This window comes from Mustela nigripes, chromosome 6, assembly GCF_022355385.1.
Source record: "Mustela nigripes isolate SB6536 chromosome 6, MUSNIG.SB6536, whole genome shotgun sequence".
Classification (NCBI taxonomy): Eukaryota; Metazoa; Chordata; class Mammalia; order Carnivora; family Mustelidae; genus Mustela; species Mustela nigripes.
The window spans coordinates 84,185,509-84,203,991 of NC_081562.1; the positions used below are offsets into that span (position 1 = coordinate 84,185,509).

Sequence of the window (18,483 nt, forward strand, 5' to 3'; positions counted from 1 at the left end):
TGAAGAGGTGATTCAGACTGGACAAAGAATCAGGTCTGTCTGACTGCAGGAGGGAAATGAAGAGGTGATTCAGACTGGACAAAGAATCAGGTCTGTCTGACTGCAGGAGTGAGGGCAGTTGCAACAGGAAAGGTAAAGGAGGGATCTGAGGTATCTCCCACCCCAATCCCTGAGGACAGAAGTGATGCTGACTAAAGCTGGGTAGGGGACAAGAAGAGGAACATCAATAAGCCAGGTAATCATAATCCTCCCACTTCCAAAACTCACAACACAGGGCTTTCCCTACAATGAGCCCCAACACCCATGATTTCCATAGCCAGGCTGATCTCTCTCAAATCCACGGGTGGGGAGAAGTCTCACCTGTTTGTTTGCAAAGACAAGGAGTACTGCATCCCGGAGCTCATCCTCCGCCAGCATCCGCATCAGCTCCTCCCGGGCCTCATTTACTCGCTCCCGGTCATTACTGTCGACCACAAATATTAAGCCTAGGGAGGCAGAGCATGGGCTGCGTAAGACAGCAGATGAACTCCCCTCATCCCTACCACCAAATGCCAACACCACTCTCTGTACACCCTCCAAATATGTGCTCCCTTTCCTCCTGTTCTCCCACCTCTAGGAGCTGCGGCAGGGTGAGGACTGGTTGGCCAAAACCAAGAATCACAGCCACACCTTCTGCTCACACCAAACCAACCCATGCCTAGCTGGGCAATTCGTATGCCGTACCTTGGGTGTTCTGGAAGTAGTGTCTCCAGAGAGGTCGAATCTTGTCCTGGCCACCCACATCCCAAACTGTGAAGCTGATATTCTTGTACTCCACTGTCTCCACGTTGAACCCTTTGGGAAAAAACAGACAATGGCAGTGAACAAATACCCCTGCAAACAATACCCCAGTGGTTTGTTTCTGTTTCCCCCAGCACAGCTCTGGTCCTAGCAAAGGAAAGAAAGCTAAGGCTTCCTCAGGCCTAGTATCCCCTGACCTAGTAGCCTAAAGGCCAAAAAGAAAACCTTAGAGAAAAAATGGAAGAGGACCAGGAAGGCCAGTTAGGAGGTTCACAATCCCCTTGGTAACGTGAGCTAACCTCCGCTCATTCTGTCTTTGCCTCTCCCTCCTGCAAAGAAATGACTCAGCCCCACTCCTGTACCTCAGTCATCGCAGTCTGCCGCAGCTAAAATGTAGGCCTTGGGAAACACAGTGAGGGGAAAGTGAGCTGAGTGAGCTGAGTGAAATAAGTCAAGCAGAGAGAGTCAATTATCATATGATTTCACTTATTTGTGGAGCATCACAAGTATCATGGAGGACAAGGGGTGTTAGAGAGGAGAAGGGAGTTGGGGTAAATTGGAAGGGGAGGTGAACCATGAGAGACCATGGACTCTGAAAAACAATCTGAGGGTTTTGAAGGGGCGGGGGGGGGGAGGTTGGGATACCAGATGGTGAGTATTATGGAGGGCACATATTGCATGGAGCACTGGGTGTGGTGAAAAAATAATGAATACTGTTTTTCTGAAAATAAATAAATCAATTTAATTAAAAAAAAAAAAAAGTGAGCTCTAGTCCTGGAGGCCCAAATGCAGAACCAGTGGACAAAGATGATCTGGAGCCCCATCTGGAAGGCAAACGTTCTCCCTCGCACAGGCAGGTCTTAACCAGGATCAGGGCCACTGAGGATCTAAACTGAAACAACTCCTGGCCTCTGGCAGGAACATCAAAGCCTTTCACCCGCTTTCTAAACAACACAGAGAACAAACTAGCTCAGTGCCTGAGGGCAACTGTTCAGTGCCAGGCTGCGGAAGTTCCCGCATCAGAGAGGGCCCGGGAAGGTGAGCAAACGGCAGCCCCAGCACCTGCTAGTAAGCTAAATAACCATCCTTCCCTGAATCCCCCCAAGTTGCATGGACTTGCCTGGTGGCCAGGTGGAGGATCTAGGAATAGGCCCTTGCCTGGCCAAGCTGTTGGCATGAAAGCCTCCATCTAAGCTGTGTCCTTACCAATGGTGGGGATGGTGGTGACGATCTCGCCCAGTTTCAGCTTATACAGGATGGTGGTCTTCCCTGCAGCATCCAAGCCCACCATCAGGATGCGCATCTCCTTCTTCCCAATCAGGCTCTTCAGGAGGTTTCCAAAGATATTACCCATGATCACAGCAACCACTTTCTGAGGACAGGAGGGCTCAAGTGCGGGCAGTGGCAGTCTGGTTTTGGCCTGGGCCCTGGTATGGAGAACACGATCCTAGGCAAAGAAACACATTCATTACCACCATCTGCTAGTCAGGATTTCATGTAAATGGGATTTGTCAAAGTCATGGCTGAAATTCACAGTAAGCTATGAAAATCAAGTCCCACTCAGACACATCCTGAGTCTTTGGAAGCAGAAACAAAGCCGTGAACACTCAGGACACCTGTTCTGCCACAATGTACCTGTGGGACTTTGGATGAGCTTTTCTCCCTATCCATATCTGCCCCTATAAATGGAGGGGATTGAACTAGATGACTTCTGAAGTCCCTTCAATTCTCTCACTCTATACCATACAAGGCCTTGCAAGACCATGAATGCCCCTCCCTCCCCCAACCTTACCCTGAGACTCCTGGAAAGGCTGAAAGAGGAAGGAGCAGAATGAGGAGTGGCTCTTTGTGACTCCTGACAAAGTTCAGGCTTGTCAGGTTCCCAAGGTCCATGCTCAATCAAGAGATTCCACTTCTTCCCCTTCTATATGCCTACAATTCCATCTTCCTTCCACACAACAAAATTAATCAGGAAGAAATAAGGTCAAGTTGTGCCCTGTTCATACAACGGAGCACCTAGGCTAACCCTCACTCCCAGGCTCACCGTGGCCTATCCAAGGAGAGTTCCTCCACATTCTCACCTGCAATGAGGCAGTCACCTCACTCCCTGCCTCCTCCCTAATCCCCTTCAGTCTATTCCCCATATAGCAGCCAGACTACTTTTAACACCAAAATCAGGTCATGCTGCTTCTCTGTTCAAAACCCTCTCTTGGCTTCTTATCTTCCTTTCAGTAAAATCCAAAGCCACACCGTGCTTACCAGGTCCTGACAATCTGCATTCTCCTGCTTCTCTCCCACTACTTTTCCCTTGGCTTACTCCACTTCAGTTTCCCAACACTTTCCTGCCTCAAAGCTTTCATACTTGCTATTTGCTCTGCCCTGAATGTTCCTCTCCCAGAGAACCTTCACAGAGTATCCCCTCACTTCCTTCAGGTATCCATTGGAGGATCACCTAATCGAGACCTTCACAACCACCTCTGACACACACACATCACTCTTCACCCCATTTATCCCACCTCATTTTTCTTCATAGCATTTAGCACCACTGGATACATCACATGTTTGTTTCTTGCTATACCATTTTTCTCCTACTACAATGTCAGCTCCTTATCTACTTTATTCACTGCTGTGTTCCCAGTACCTTGAATAGTGAGTGCCTGGTACACAGCAGTTGAACAAATGAACTCAAACTTCCAAGGTCTAATACTGACCTTACTAAGCAGCTCTCTCAGATGCACTGGAAGCTTATGCCTCATGCATACTAGGATCTTAACTAAGATCTGCGGAAAATACAAAGATGGCAGTAAGAAGCTCTATGAAGCTACAAAATGCCCATCTTCCCACCCCACCTATTACCCCCAAAGACAGAATCTTAGAGTCACTCATTCCCTCTCCTCTTCCCTCCCTTCTCTATGGCACAAGACAGCCACAGAAATGCATCTCTGAGACAATGAAACAGGGGTTCAGAATCGCCCATGCCAGCCAGTTCTCTGTGCCTGCAGGAGACATGTGTCAGCGGGCAGCTTATTCAGCAATCACCATATGCCAGCTGCTGGCATTCTCTATAGAGTCTGGGAACTAGAGGCACACACACACACACCCCAAACCCAGCAGGCGAAGGAACAGGTCAAGACAGAGTGCACCCAAACCCAAGAATGTGAAAGGTGGATGGGAAGGAATCTGGTTTACAAGCTAAAGCATGGGGGTTTAGTGGGAGCTGAGCTGTTTTCTCAAAAACTATTTCAGTTTTGTTTGTTTCCTATTCTACTCAGTTTGCAGCAAATTCCAGACTAGTACAGAGGAGCCAGATCGACAGCCCCTGGAGACCAAAGTACTAGTTTGTCCAAAAAACAGAAACAATGACTGCTTATGGAGTGTTTCATCTTCAAAGGCCTTCCCAGACATCCACTAATGAGCCAGGCGTGGTGCTTCTGGTAGGTTCCTCAGATGAGCCCTGCCCCTGACCCAGAGGGCTCACACCCCAGGGAGAGGACCTGGCTCAACCCTAGGGCTCAACCTCAGCCAAGTCGCCCACTGGCCATCCTCCCTGCCCATCCTACCTAAACCCACCGAGGCAGGCAGATCCCGGAAGATCCCTAAGCAAGAGGGGACCTCTGCCCAGCTAATAAGATCAGATTCCATCAACCCTGGCAATCTGTAGTAGTCAGACTTCTGGTTCTGCCACCCTCACCTCCAGAAATTTAAACCTTCCCCAAGTCTTCCTGGTCTTTATCTTGTTTCCTACTCAGGTCTCCTCTTCTCCAGCTCCAGATGATACTTTGCTTTAAGGCTTTGGTAATAGGCTTTGGCCCAGGTTTCAAACTGAATTTACACCTCGCATTTATCTTGCTGTCCTCATGAATGAAGCAACTGCTGACTGAGAGATTACCAACTGCGAGTGGCTGACAAAAACCCCTCGCCCCTTGGGGTGCCTGGGTGGCTCAGTGGGTTAAGCCGCTGCCTTCGGCCTCAGGTCATGATCTCAGGGTCCTGGGATCAAGCCCCACATCAGGCTCTCTGCTCAGCGGGAAGCCTGCCTCCCCCTCTCTCTCTGCCTGCCTCTCTGCCTACTCGTGATTTCTGTCAAATAAATAAATAAAATCTTTAAAAAAAAAAAAAAAAAACCCTTGCCCCAAAACATGCACACACTGTCCTCTGGTTTGCTTCTCTGCTAAGCTAATATGCTAATGTCTTGGTTCAAAAGCCCATCCCAGTGTTATACTCACTTCTCTTTCCTGGCATGTCCCTGAATTATTTGAGCCACTCATGTGGCACATACTACCTCATGGAGCTTTCTCTCTCTCTCAGAAGTCTGTACATTTACTGTCTCTACAGTTTAACTGTATTCTCCATGGGCAAGGATTATGCTTTTTACTTATTTTGGATCTGTCCCCACTCTAAGTACCAAGCCCTCTACAGCAGTTCAACCAAGCACATGGGCCAATTTGAGCCTCCTCTGAGGATGTCCCTATCATTTCTTCTGCGCTAGCAGTACTTGGTCTCTCTGTGTAATGCACAGCTGGTTTCTATGATATCCTGTCAATTCTTGGTCATCTTCCACACCGTATCTGACCCCAAGACTGGTTTGGAAATACCACAAAAGAACTAGAAGACCAAAATCGGTGGAATTTTCTGCCATTGAACACGCAATGGGCCTGATGGATAACTGATGAAATGCCCACGTAGTCACTGCATGTCCTCTGGCAGCAGCACCACGCCTTGAAATTACTGGACATTATGACTCCTCTTTAATATAATCAGGAACTGGACTCAGATGAGCATTCCAAAGTGGATGTTTGTTCTCTTGTCCTGGCCTTCTCTGTCCCTATCACCAGCTAGCACGTTGCCTCTACCACGAGGATGGTGGCAACTTACAGCTTTGTGTCACGAACACACCTCTTGGGTTATATAGCCAATTTTCACTTTCACCCATACTGCATTCCTAAAAAAGCTCTGGGAAGCAGCATGGCAAAAAAAAAATAAATAAACCCTGGATTGTTTCCCTATGTACTGCACAGCCTCTAGTTACTCTCTTCTACCACAGATGGCACTCCTGTGTTGATACGGCAAAATGCCAGGGTTCCACGGGCTGTGAGAAACCAAGAATCGGCAGTCAAAACTGAAGATGAGTGGCTTCAGATGAAAAATGGGCTACGGCAATACCCCTATGATGAAAAAAGTATATCTCAACATTCTATTTTACAGCCACAAACTTTGTTATCACTGGTACAAATAACAAGAAGAGCTCCTAAAGTGTGGAGCAGGAGCTCAATCAAGCACACTGCCTGATTTAAGCTTCATCTGAGGATGTCCTCACTGACGACAGCTTACCGCCCCCGAGCCAGTCCTCCCACCCCTCCAGGAGAGGCAGGCTGTTGCTGGGACCGCTCAGCCATCCTGACCTGCCTTACTCTCCAGGTGATTCTGAGAGTCATACTCACTCTGCCACATACAACACCCCCCCACCTAACTCTGCTGGCTGACTCGGCCTTGCCTCTGATGACACCTCTGAGGGGACTTCTGACCTGGCACCTACTCCTCCTGTTCAGGCTACACGGGTCCAGGGAAAAGGAGACCAAGGTCTCTCAAACCCTCTGCTGCCAGGCAGGGTGCGCTAAAAGCAGCTTTGTTCCCAGACCATGTTCACACTGAGATATCACTAATAGAGATGCTATTTTTAGTAAAGCCAATGGAGCAGCCCAATAAAATATAAGGAAACAAAAGCAGGTTCTACCCGTATTTAGTTTCCTTAGCACAGCTGGCTTGTGACCTCTATAAACTTTCCAAGTTTTTGTCTCAAGAGCACTGTAATCACAAGCACACAAGAACTAATAGATTAGAATCTCAATGACTTCTTCTGGACTCAGAGATTTCCTAAACCCAAGAAATAGCTTCTGATGGCAGCTTCCATCCATTCACTAAGCAATTATCGAGTATACAGAACTAGGGATAAAAAGGAAGACAGGGAGCCTGGGTGGCTCAGTGGCTTAAGCCGCTGCCTTCCGCTCAGGTCATGATCTCAGGGTCCTGGGATCGCATCCCGCATTGGGCTCTCTGCTCAGCAGGGAGCCTGCTTCCCTCTATCTCTCTCTTTCTCTCTGCCTGCCTCTCCATCTACTTGTGATCTCTGTTAAATAAATAAATAATCTTTTTTTTTTTTAATTAAAAAAAAAAAAAAAAGGAAGACAACTTCTGCCTTCATGAAACTCAGTCAATGAGAGGGAAAGACTAGCAACCAGAGAATTACAGAACAGCATGAGGGTTAAGTGTAAAATAAGCAAATAGTATTATGGGGACAGAAAACTAGAGCAGTTCATCAAGACTGAAGGTTAAAGGGCAATTCCCAGACACGATTCTCAGGTCACCCTTGAGCGGACTCCCAACAGAACAGGAAGTAATCAAACAATAAAGAAGAGGGAGTGGGGGAGAGGGAACAGTGTGTCAAAGGCATAAAGACTTGAATTAGAGGCAGCACTTTTTACTAGCCAAGCCAGGTGCAGTTGGAGTCAGTTTATTTGGGTGCCACATTGTGAGTAAAAGGAAGTGACCACAATGGAGAGGTAGGAAGGGACTAGATCATGAAGGGCCTTAAAGGCCACACTGAGTAACATGATCAAGTATGTGCTTTAGGAAGATCGTCCTTTATGAGTACCTAACTGACTCAATCAGTAGAGGATGCAACTATTTTTTTTTTTAATTTTATTTATTTATTTGACAGAGATCACAAGTAGGCAAAGAGGCAGGCATGGGGGGCGTGGAGAGCAGGCTCCCCGCTGAGCAGGAAGCCCGATGTGGGGCTCAATCCCAGGACCCTGAGATCATGACCTGAACCAAAGGCAGAGGCCCAATTCACTGAGCCAACCTGGCACCCCAAGGATGCAACTCTTGATCTCACAGTTGTGAGTTCAAGCCCCATGCTGGGTCTAAAGCTTGCTTTAAAAAAAAGGGGGGGGGGCGCCTGGGTGGCTCAGTGGGTTAAGGCCTCTGCCTTCGGCTCAGGTCATGATCCCAGGGTCCTGGGACTGAGCCCCACATCGGGCTCTCTGTTCAGCAGGGAGCCTGCTTCCCTTCCTCTCTCTGCCTGCCTCTCTGCCTACTTGTGATCTCTGTCTGTCAAATAAATAAAATCTTTAAAAAAAAAAATTTTAAAAAAAAAGGACCATTCTGATATTCATTTAGGATATAAATTAAAAGGAGAAAAGACTTGAGGCAGAGAGCCCATGTGGGAGGTACATTAATACAGCTGAGAAATCAGAAGTTCTTAACCACAGATGGCAATAAAAACAAAACGACAGATTTGAAACATCAAAACAGGGCACCTAGGTGGCTCAGTCAGTTAAGCTACTGCCTTAGGCTCAGGTCATGATCCTGGAGTTCTGGGACTGAGCCCTACATTAGGCTCCCTGCTCAGTGGGGAGTCCACTTCTCTCCCCACCACCCCCGTACCCAGCCTTGCGCATGAGCAAAGCTCTCTTGCTCTCTCTCTCAAATAAGTAAATAAAATCATTTTTTTAAAAAAGAATAAAAAATAATTTAAAAAAAACACAGTGTTTTGAATATTCCAGGCTATAGTTGTAGGCATTGGAAGAGCCATGGAATATCAGGAGATGGAATGGTTGTAAGCTGGTCAGTTTCTAAGAATAGGGCAACTTTGGTTAGAGGGCAGTGCCACGGAATGTTCCACAGAAACAAATGAGTCTAGTTTTTATCTCATCACTTTTTTATCTGGCCATGTATTCTGAAACAGACCAGATTCTCTGTTCTTTTTTTTTTTTTTTTTAATATTTTATTTATTTATTTGTCAGAGAGAAATCACAAGTAGATGGAGAGGCAGGCAGAGAGAGAGAGAGAGGGAAGCGGGCTCTCTGCTCAGCAGGGAGCCCGATGCGGGACTCGATCCCAGGACCCTGAGATCATGACCTGAGCCGAAGGCAGCGGCTTAACCCACTGAGCCACCCAGGCGCCCAGATTCTCTGTTCTGACTCACTTGCTGGTTGTCCACAGAAAAAGAGCTGTCCATGGGAAAAGCCAGACCCTTCCCAGGGGCTTGGGCCTCTCTAAGCAGACAGGGCAAGTTTGATCCTTCATTTCTCGATAATGTGGCCTCCTTTCAAGTTCTTCTGTATTGAAGTCATCTCAGACTAGAAGGAAAACTGGCATGATTCTGGCCTGAGCCTAAACACTGTTAATTGAGTTAAGCAGAACCTAATTTTAATTGGGTATGTTTTAATTTGTAAGAATAGCATCAACTAGTAGCTAAGTCTAACAGGTATCTCTCAGGCTTTTTAAGATTTTATTTATTTGTCTGTTTATTTGAGAGCAAGGGTATATGAGGGAACAGGAGGATGGGGGTGGAAGGAGAGGGGGAGGGAGAGGAAGGGGGAAAGAATCTCAAGCAGTTTTCACACTGAGTGTGGAGCCGCAGTGGAGCTCAATCTCAATCCTGAGATCATGACCTGAGCTGAAACCAAGAGTGAGACTTAACTGACTGAGCCACTTAGGTGCCACTTTCAGGTCTTATTTTAATTTGCCCTGTCTACAGCCTTTGACCTTCCTGCCCTTTGTTTTTGTTTGTTTGTTTGTTTGTTTGTTTTTCAAAGATTTTATTTATTTATTTGACAGAGAAATCACAGTAAGCAGAGAGGCAGGCAGAGACAGAGAGGGGGTAAGCAGGCTCCCTGCTAGCAGAGAGCCCTATACGGGGCTCAATCCCAGGACCCTGAGATCATGACCTGAGCCGAAGGCAGAGGCTTTAACCCACTGAGCCCGGTGCCCCCACTACCGCTTTTTTTAAGGTTTTTTTCCTCATTAGTATCTATGCTGTCTTACTGTCTTGATGTCCTTTTGGCCACTCTGGTTGCTTCTTATTCTCCTTCCTGGCCTTCATTTTTGCCCACTGCTTTAAATGTTGATGCGCCCCAAGTTTCTGCCTTTGGCCTTTTCTCCTGTCCACTGTACTGACTCACGCTAGATACATCAGTTAGAATAGCATCAGTTGCAAAAGACAAAAGATGCACCTGGGGCTTCAAAGACATGTAAATTTATTAAAACATATAGCTTGAAGTCTAAGTAAAATAAGCCAGACACAAAAGGACAAAATTGTATGATTCCATATATATGAAGCATCTAGAACAGTCAAATTCATAGAGACAGAAATAGAATGGTGGCTGCAAGGAGCTGGAGGTACGAGAAATGCAGGTTATTATTTAACAATTAAAAAGTTTCTTGGGGCACCTGGGTGGCTCAGTGGATTAAGCATCTGCCTTCGGCTCAGGTCATGATCCCAGGGTCCTGGGATAGAGTCCAGCATCGGGCTCCCTGCTCAGCGGGAAGCCTGCTTCTCCCTCTCCAACTCCCTCTGCTTGTGTTCCCTCTCTCACTCTGTGTGTGTGTGTGTGTGTGTGTTTCTCTCTCTCTGTCAAATAAATAAATAAAATCTTAACAAAAAGAAAAAAAAAGAACAATTACAGAGTTCCAGTTTGATGGAAAAGTTCTGAAGATAGATGGTGGCGATGGTTGCACAACAGTGTGAATGTACTTAATGCCACTCAACTGTGCACTTAAAAATGGTCAAAATGGAAAACTGTGTTATATATATTCCCCTACACACAGGAATCTACAGCTAGAACACTTGGGTTGTTGTTTTTTTAAAGATTTTATTTATTTATTTGACAGAGAGACATCACAAGTAGGCAGAGACGCAGGCAGAGAGAGAGGGGGAAGCAGACTCCCCACTGAGCAGAAAGCCTGACAGGGGCTCCATCCCAGGACCCTGAGATCATGACCTGAGCCGAAGGCAGAGGCTTAACCCACTGAGCCACCCAGGAACCCAACACTTGGTTTTTTAATCTACCAGCTTTACAGCATTATTAAGGACCCAAATTTTCTCCATTTTTCTGCTCTGACACCCTAGAGTTCTTATGTCTGTCTCTTCATGCTCTCAGAATCACTCCAGCATCTCACTCTTCTACATAAACATCTGAAGTTGGAAAAGAGAATGTTGCCATGTCTTTTTTTTTTTTTTAAGATTGAGGAAAACTTCCTCAGAAGCTCCCAGTAGACATTCCCCATATCTTATTGGCTAGAATTAGTACATGACCACTTGTGACTCAGTCATTGGCAAGGGAAATGGAATGCCCACATCCCTTGAGCTGGGGAAGGGTATCTTTATGTCCCCCTCCCCAATATCTGAACACATTGGGGTTCTGTTAGAAGCAGGAAGGGGAAGAATGGCTCTTTCAGTAGATAGCCAGTTAACTGCTGTCATCCTGGATCTTGGTTTCTCTTATAGCTTCAGTTACTATCTGTGCAGATGATTCCCAAATACCCAGCCCAGACTTTCTCCTGAGCTCATACTTTAGCACCTCAAAATCCAAGTTTAATCTAAAAAATTATATCTTGGGGGCATTTGAGTGGCTCAGTCGATTAAGCATCTGCCTTCTGCTCAGCTCATGATCTCAAGGTCCTGGGATCAGCCCAGGGAGCGGTGAGATCCCTAATCAGTGGGTAGTATGCTTCTCCCTCTCCCTTTGCCTCCACCCCCCCCCTTTGCTCATCCTCATGCTGTCTCTCTCTCTCAAATAAAATCTTTCAAAAATACAAAGAAAAGGGGCGCTTTGGTGGCTCAGTCATTAAGCGTCTACCTTCAGCTCCCATCATGATCCCAGTGTCTTGGGATTGAGCCCTTCATCGGTCTCCCTGCTCGGCGGGAAGCCTGCTTCTCCCTCTCCCACCCTACTTGTGTTCCCTCTTTCCCTGTCTCTCTGTCAAATAAATAAAGTCTTTAAAAACAAACACAAAAAATAAAAAATAAAAACAAATACCTTCAATCTCAGATCTGTTCCTCTTGTAATTCTTGGCTAAAGAAGTGCCACCAGATCACCCAAGCCAGAAACCTGGGAATCATCTCTGACTCATCTACTCTTCCTTCCTATATTTAATCAGTCATTAAATCCTGTGGATTCTACTATTTTGATGTTTCACTATGCTTTCTTAATTACAAAAGCACTGAAATTCCACAAGTAGTCATCCTAAAGCCCTAATAAATGTTGCTCCAATCTGGCTCCCACTTCACAGGTCAAAATGGAGCTGCTGGTGGTCAGATGACACAGGATGCTATGGTTTAGACAAGGCCCACCATTACAGAGCAGTCTAAGGATTCAGAATACAGGAAACTGACTAGCTTGGGGGAATAACAGTTACCGATTATCCCTTAGCACCTCAAACACACTCCTACTCTAGGATTTAGTATGTTTTATTCATATTTGTCTGTTTTGCTTTCCAGAGCTAAAAGTTCCCAAATAATGTGCCTTTAATGCATTACAGGTCTGTCATACATCCCATCAGTACTGGATGGCTAGGCAGGGCTTAAGGTGGCTAAAGCCCAAGGGCCAGTCATCTCAGGCTGCAAGAACTATGTCTGTCTCACTATTACCATTTTCTGTTTATGCCATGATGACAAAAGATTGAGGAATTGCTTCCCTAAACTATGAGCCCCTTGTCAGCAGGGACCATGCCTTATTCATGTTTCATGTCCCCAGCACCATGACTAATCTGTAGCTGGTGACTAACATGCTTGCTTTTGAGGAGTATGGTTCCACTGATGGTGGTAAAATATTTCTGAGCTCGAGGAAGACAGTATTCTATAGGTGATCCCTGATCCTTTTCTTGTATCTGACAAACTCGAGAAATGGTTGCTATGTTCTCAGAGCTCTAGGGTTCCTTAGATGGGATTCATAGGCTTGGGGATGGGGGTACTATATAAGAGGCTCTAATTATGCTCCTCCCCTCTACACCACCACCAGAGCAGCCCATTTTTATCCACGTAACATATCAGACTTCAAATAAGACTTTATATAAGTTAATGTTTAATTGCTTTTACAGAAGAGTTAGGGGGGGTCAAAAACCACTACAACAAAGAGCAGATGTTCTCCTGCATCCTAAATCATGCTAAAGTTTAAACATCCATGCCTGACACTCTAGTGTAAAAGCTCATAAAGGAAAGGTTATACCAAGCTCTCATCAGTAATGAGGAGCTAAAGGGTAGGATGAGATCTGCTACACCCAGTCATCTCACCTTTCTTCAGGAATATGGTGATAATGATAATGGTGGATCCATGAAATCCCAAACCATGTCCCTTCTGGTCCATATGGCACAGCAGATCCTTTGTAAAAGTCCTATGCAAAGCTCTAAAACGTTCATGGAATCTCTACCTCAATCAGGTCTTTCCCAGACTATAATGCAAGCCTTCAAACATCTGTGGAACTTCTGAATGCTCCCCATGTCTTTTCAGTATCAAAAAGCTTTCCTAGCACTCTACCTGTATTTGTGACAGATGCTGAAAAGGTATAGCAAATAGAATTACACAGACATCACAATTCTGGGCCTTAATACAGTACATTCTGAAACATACTCAGAGGCAGACATTTAAAGGAGATATGACTAAATGAAAAGAGTGGCCCAGGAAATGGAGGATGCTGAAATACTGAGTGAGACCTAAGGTAAAGGGACCCAGGAATTTAAATCCCTGACCTAGGTCAATTAGAGTGCTCTTGTGCAAAAGAGTCAACCATTACTTTAATCATGCTGACTTTCCTTTTTTTTTTTTTAAGATTGTATTTATTTGACACAGAAAGAGAGAGAGAGAGATCACAAGTAGGCAGAGGCAGGCAGAGAGAGGGGGAAGAAGGCTCCCTGCTGAGCAGAGAGCCCGATGCGGGGCTCAATCCCAGGACCCTGAGATCATGACCTGAGCCCAAGGCAGAGGCTTAACCCTGAGTCACCCAGGCAGCCCTCATGCTGACTTTCTAACGTGAACACTATTCTTGAGCCCCCACGTCCTTACCCTGCATCCAAGTTGATGGTTAACGGCCCCTGCCTTGCTCCAGCTTCACCTCCCACTCAGGCAGCAGGAGCTGCCTCTGTGAAGCTGATGCTGAAAAAAGATTTCATTGCTCATAAGCCTACGACCAGCAAAGAAAGTCATGGTAACAATCATCCCTCTACACAGGCGGCAAGTTACTCTTTTGTCAACCTCCTCTCCTTTGAGGCAGCCCTAAGTGCTCATATTATTATTACTATTATGATGATGATTATTAATAGCAACTAACACTTATTTGGGGCTTACTATGTGCTTTGTATGGTACTAAGCACTTTACATAGATTATCTCATTTAATTCACATGCCAATACTATGAAGTAGGCACTATCATTATCATGTTCTTTACTGATGAGAAAAATGAATCTAAAGGAGGACAAGTAATTTCACCAAACTCATAAAACTAGTAATTAGCAGAGGCAGGATATGAACCCAGTTTTGTCTGATTCCAAGGTCCACCTCTGAAAAACCACAACATATTGCCTCTAAATTGACCCACAACAAAAATGGTGAGGAGAGCCAAAAACAGTGATATGCTTTGAGTCTTGGGCTGCTTGGCATCCATTCTTAAAAGTGTACGGGAAAGCAGTTCCACAATTTCCCTGTTATTCACTCAGCTTTAACAAACCTGGTTTTAAAGAAGTTCCTCCTTCAAGCAACAAATCCCACCCACTACCCTCTGAGTCCATTTCCTCTTATTAAGACTCCAGGGCAAAAGAGAGCAGCAGAAATGAACACATACAATATGATCCTTGTGCACTTGAGACTTCACTTCCACTCTTTCCAGCCTGCTGTCACCCCTCCTTTATATTACATTCAGTTTAATAATAGCACTGGCACCAGTTCTGTGCCAGGCACTACATACATACATTGGCTCTCTCCTCCGTCATCTCCAGAATTTCAATTTTGACAATACTCTGAAGGACTTAACATCTGATGGAGAACCCTTTGCCCATGATGGGGAAGCAGGAGATCTGGGATTTCAGATAGATAATGACTTTGTGTTCTAGTAATATTTTTCTTTATGTGTCTTAGTTTCCTTTATCCATGTCTGTACTGTGCCTCTTAGGAAGGTAGAGAGACCAAGATTTCTTAATTACACTGCCTAAGGGCCTTTGTACCTCACTCAGCTATCTCCAGGCATTCTCCCTGACAACCAAACCACCTTTTTCTCTTTCCTCAAACTTTATTCCAAAAGCTCGTTGAGTTCACTCATTCACATCCTGTATTCATCCTAGGGCCTACTGTTTGTGTTAGGCACTGTGGGAGATACAACATAAAATCCAATCCCTGCAATCAAAGTGTCTCATCTCTTTGGAAAAACAAGACTTACACATAAAATTTTTGATGATGCAAGGTAATAATTCTATGCTGTGGGGCGCCTGGGTGGCTCAGTTGGTTAACTGGCTGCCTTCGGCTCAGGTCACCATCCCAGGGTCCTGAGATCAAGCCCTGCATCACACACTCTGCTCAGCAGGGAACCTGCTTCTCCCTCTGTCTCTACCCCTGCTCATGCTTTCTCTCTCTCTAACAAATAAATAAAATCTTTAAAGTAATAATAATAGCAATTTTTCTATGCTGGGAGGCAGGAAGCATGTAAATGTGTGATACACAGGGGACCCTTCCCAGCTAAATCCAAGGTCAATGATTCATTCTGTGAAAAGGTGACCTCTGTGGATCAGTTTCTTCCTTAAAATGAGCTTCCAGAGACATGTTATTCAAACTCAGGTCTAATGGGCAAAACCCAATTCACTGCTCCACTCCAGTCATATTAAATGGAGACACTTACCCGGAGAAGCTCAAGACAAAATGGCAGCAAAGATGGTCACCAGCTGATTAAGGCCAGTGGAGAAAAGTATGCAGAGACTAGAATCTTTCCTGTTGCACTGACCAAGCAATCAGACTCCTGCAGCAGATCTCCTAGCCATAAAACTTTCATGCCATAGACCAGGGGTGACCCAATCCAACAGCAATGAGGTAGGTTTTGAGTTACGTTTCTCCCTCAACTGTATGACCTCACTATTTCTTCTCATTCCTGACCACATACCACACTCCTCCTGGCCTGGTCAGAGGGAGACCGGCTGTAATAAAACCCAGAAAGAAGGGAACTCCCCCAAAAGAGGAGTTATCACTTTGCTATGCAAGTGGCCCGGGTTAACAGGGAACCCCACCTCCCCCTCCTTCCCTCAAACATTGGTGTAAGCAATGGCTCCATTTTCCGTTCCGGGAATCCTGGTACTTCCTAAAGAAGAATGCGGATTGGAAGACACAAACTCAGAGCCAGCGACAAGCTGCTCCCTCCTCCTGTAAGACCGCCCCCGCTTTGCCTAGGGCAGGAAGGCACCACCTCTGCTCTCCAAGCAAAGATCTGATCTCCCCCCCACCCCCACCCCCGTCTTCTGACTCTCCTCCGCCCGCTCCCCACCTGCTGCCCTCTTCCCAACGTGCGGTTCCCAAGACTCAAAGCGCAACCTCTACCGGAATAGTGCCCATGGGGTGCCCCACTAGCTTGCCTGGCAGACTGATGCCTAAACCCCCTACGCACTCCTGCCCCACGAAGGGAGTACAGGGTGTCACTGCAGCAAGGCTCTGGTCTCCTAGTACTAAGGTGGAGCAGGAGAGAGGATAGGAAAAAGCGGCATTCCCTAGCCCTTTAACAGGAAAACGATACAAAACAGTCATCTCCGCCCCCGCATCACCTTCCTCTGGACTGTTCTTCCACCTCAAGCCCGACCCCCCGTAAGGCGGGTTCTGCAGGCGAGGGGAACCTAACTGCAGCCCGGGTCGCCCCCGCGTGCGAGGCAGAGCACAAATTCGTGTGCGCCCCCCACCCCCACGGCAGCTCCGCGTCCTTCAAATGTGGGGGCAGGCGAGAGACTGGCCCGGCGCCCCATCCCCGAGCTCTCGGGGGGAAAGACCACACCGCTCCATGGCCGGCTGTGCCGGGGGCGGGGGGGGGGGTGGTGTCTATCTCTTCAGCCCCCACCCCGAGCCTCTCCTCTACGGGGACCCGCCTTCCTTCCCCAGACCCTCACCTGTTCCTGCTCCCAGCTCCGCCGCCACAGCCACCGCCTCCGCCCCCGCAGGTTCCGCTCGGCACGGGTTCCGCTCCCTCCGACTCCCCACGCCGATTTCGACAAGGCTGCTCCCCCGGCCCCGCTCCCCAGCTCCCTCCTTCCTTTCCTCCACCTAGCACCGGAAGCCGCGAAGGCGACGGGAGCTGTGCGGCGCACCCCCACCCCTAGACCGGGATACTTCCCACCTCCCCGATCGCGCGAGAACTGCGCGGTAGCGAGCGGCAATTCTCGCGAGATCTATCACCATGGCAGCCGTTGCAGCAGAGGCAGCCGGGTGCTGGAGCTAAAGCCTGGGCGGGGGCGATGTGGGGGCTGCAGGCTGTTGGCGGCGGAGGCGGGAACCGGGAAGTGGGGATGAGGCAGTGGGCACTGAGGTGAGAATCCCAAGCTCCAGGACCATGCCTGGAATTTAAGAACTGGAGCTGCATGCTGGCCACACTGGAAGAGGCTGGGCGGAGAGGCAAAACCAGGAGCAGGGTATGAGTGCAGAGCCCTTGCTGTGGCCTACCCTGTTCTTCCAGACCAAAGGCTTATTTCTTAACCCTGGCTAGCTGCATCTCCCTGAGAGCCCTCGCTGCATCATTGTTGCTACTCACTCCTCCCAAGCTAAGGCTAGGTTACTTAGGGGTCTAAATCAGGAGATCCTTTCCCATGGGGAAGAAGAGAGAGAGAGTGATGAATTTAAGAGACTGAAGGAAAAAGCTGGATTCTGGTCCAGTTAGGAAGTCGGAAAGTGAAAGATAAACGGTGGAAACCTCATATTCAGAGGTATGGCTTGAGGGAGTGTACCTACATGACTATGACTTTTAGTATCCCAAAGAAAATGAGACTACAACCATGTTTCTCCACTCCTGCCCCGCCCCCACTTTCCTTACACTCATTTCTGCACCTGATCTAGACATGCAGGACTGCCTTGAAACAGTCTCTGCTATTATAGAAGAAAGGCACTGGTAATACTAAGAAGAAGGTGTTTTTTTTTTTTTTAAGATTTTATTTATTTATTTGACAGAGAGAAATCACAAGTAGATGGAGAGGCAGGCAGAGAGAGAGGGAAGCAGGCTCTCCGCTGAGCAGAGAGCCCGATGCGGGACTCGATCCCAGGACTCTGAGATCATGACCTGAGCCGAAGGCAGCAGCTTAACCCACTGAGCCACCCAGGCGCCCCTAAGAAGAAGGTTCTTTAAGTGGCCTCTCTCCTCAGTGTATGGGAACGCATAGCTCCTCCCTAAGGCTTAGGCCAAAATTGTTGCTTTTCTGTTTTTGGGTTTTGGTTTTGGGTTTGGGTTTGGGTTTTGTTTTGTTGTTTTGTTTTGTTTTGTTTTTGGTTTGGGTTTTGTTTTTTGTGGGTGTTTTTGTTTTTGTTTTTTGCCTTATTTCTTGTCTCTTTCAAGAAGAACCAGGTTTGGGGCACCTGGGTGGCTCAGTCATTAAGCATCTGCCTTCGACTAAGGTTATGATCCCAGGGTCCTGGGATCCAGCCTAACAGGCTCCCAGCACTGCCGGAAGCCTGCTTCTCCCTCTCCCACTCCCCCTGCTTGTGTTCCCTTTCTCACTGTGTCTCTCTCTCCCAAATAAATTAATAAAATCTTTAAAAAGAAGAAGAAGAAGAAGAACCACCACCACCAGGTTGGTGAATAGAAGAAGAAGACGATGACAACGAAGAACCACCAGGTTGGTAGATAGCCACACTGTGTCTATCCCTTGTCCCCCATCAACCCCTGGTGTATACATTCATCACTCTCTTCCTCT

The 18,483-nt window shown here is 47.0% G+C and overlaps 1 protein-coding gene across 1 annotated transcript in view; it reads right to left on the minus strand.

Moving 5' to 3' along the window:
• Nucleotides 1–16,893, minus strand: part of ARF3 (ADP ribosylation factor 3) — a 20,131-nt gene extending 3,238 nt beyond the window's left edge. The window contains exons 1-4 of the mRNA XM_059403014.1: nt 16,693–16,893; nt 1,987–2,227; nt 724–834; nt 361–485 (exon numbers count right to left, since the gene is read on the minus strand). Coding sequence (XP_059258997.1) covers nt 361–485; nt 724–834; nt 1,987–2,134 — 384 coding nt within the window. The 5' untranslated portion in view covers nt 2,135–2,227; nt 16,693–16,893. The remainder of the gene's footprint in view (nt 1–360; nt 486–723; nt 835–1,986; nt 2,228–16,692) is intronic.
• Nucleotides 16,894–18,483: the final 1,590 nt, after the last annotated feature.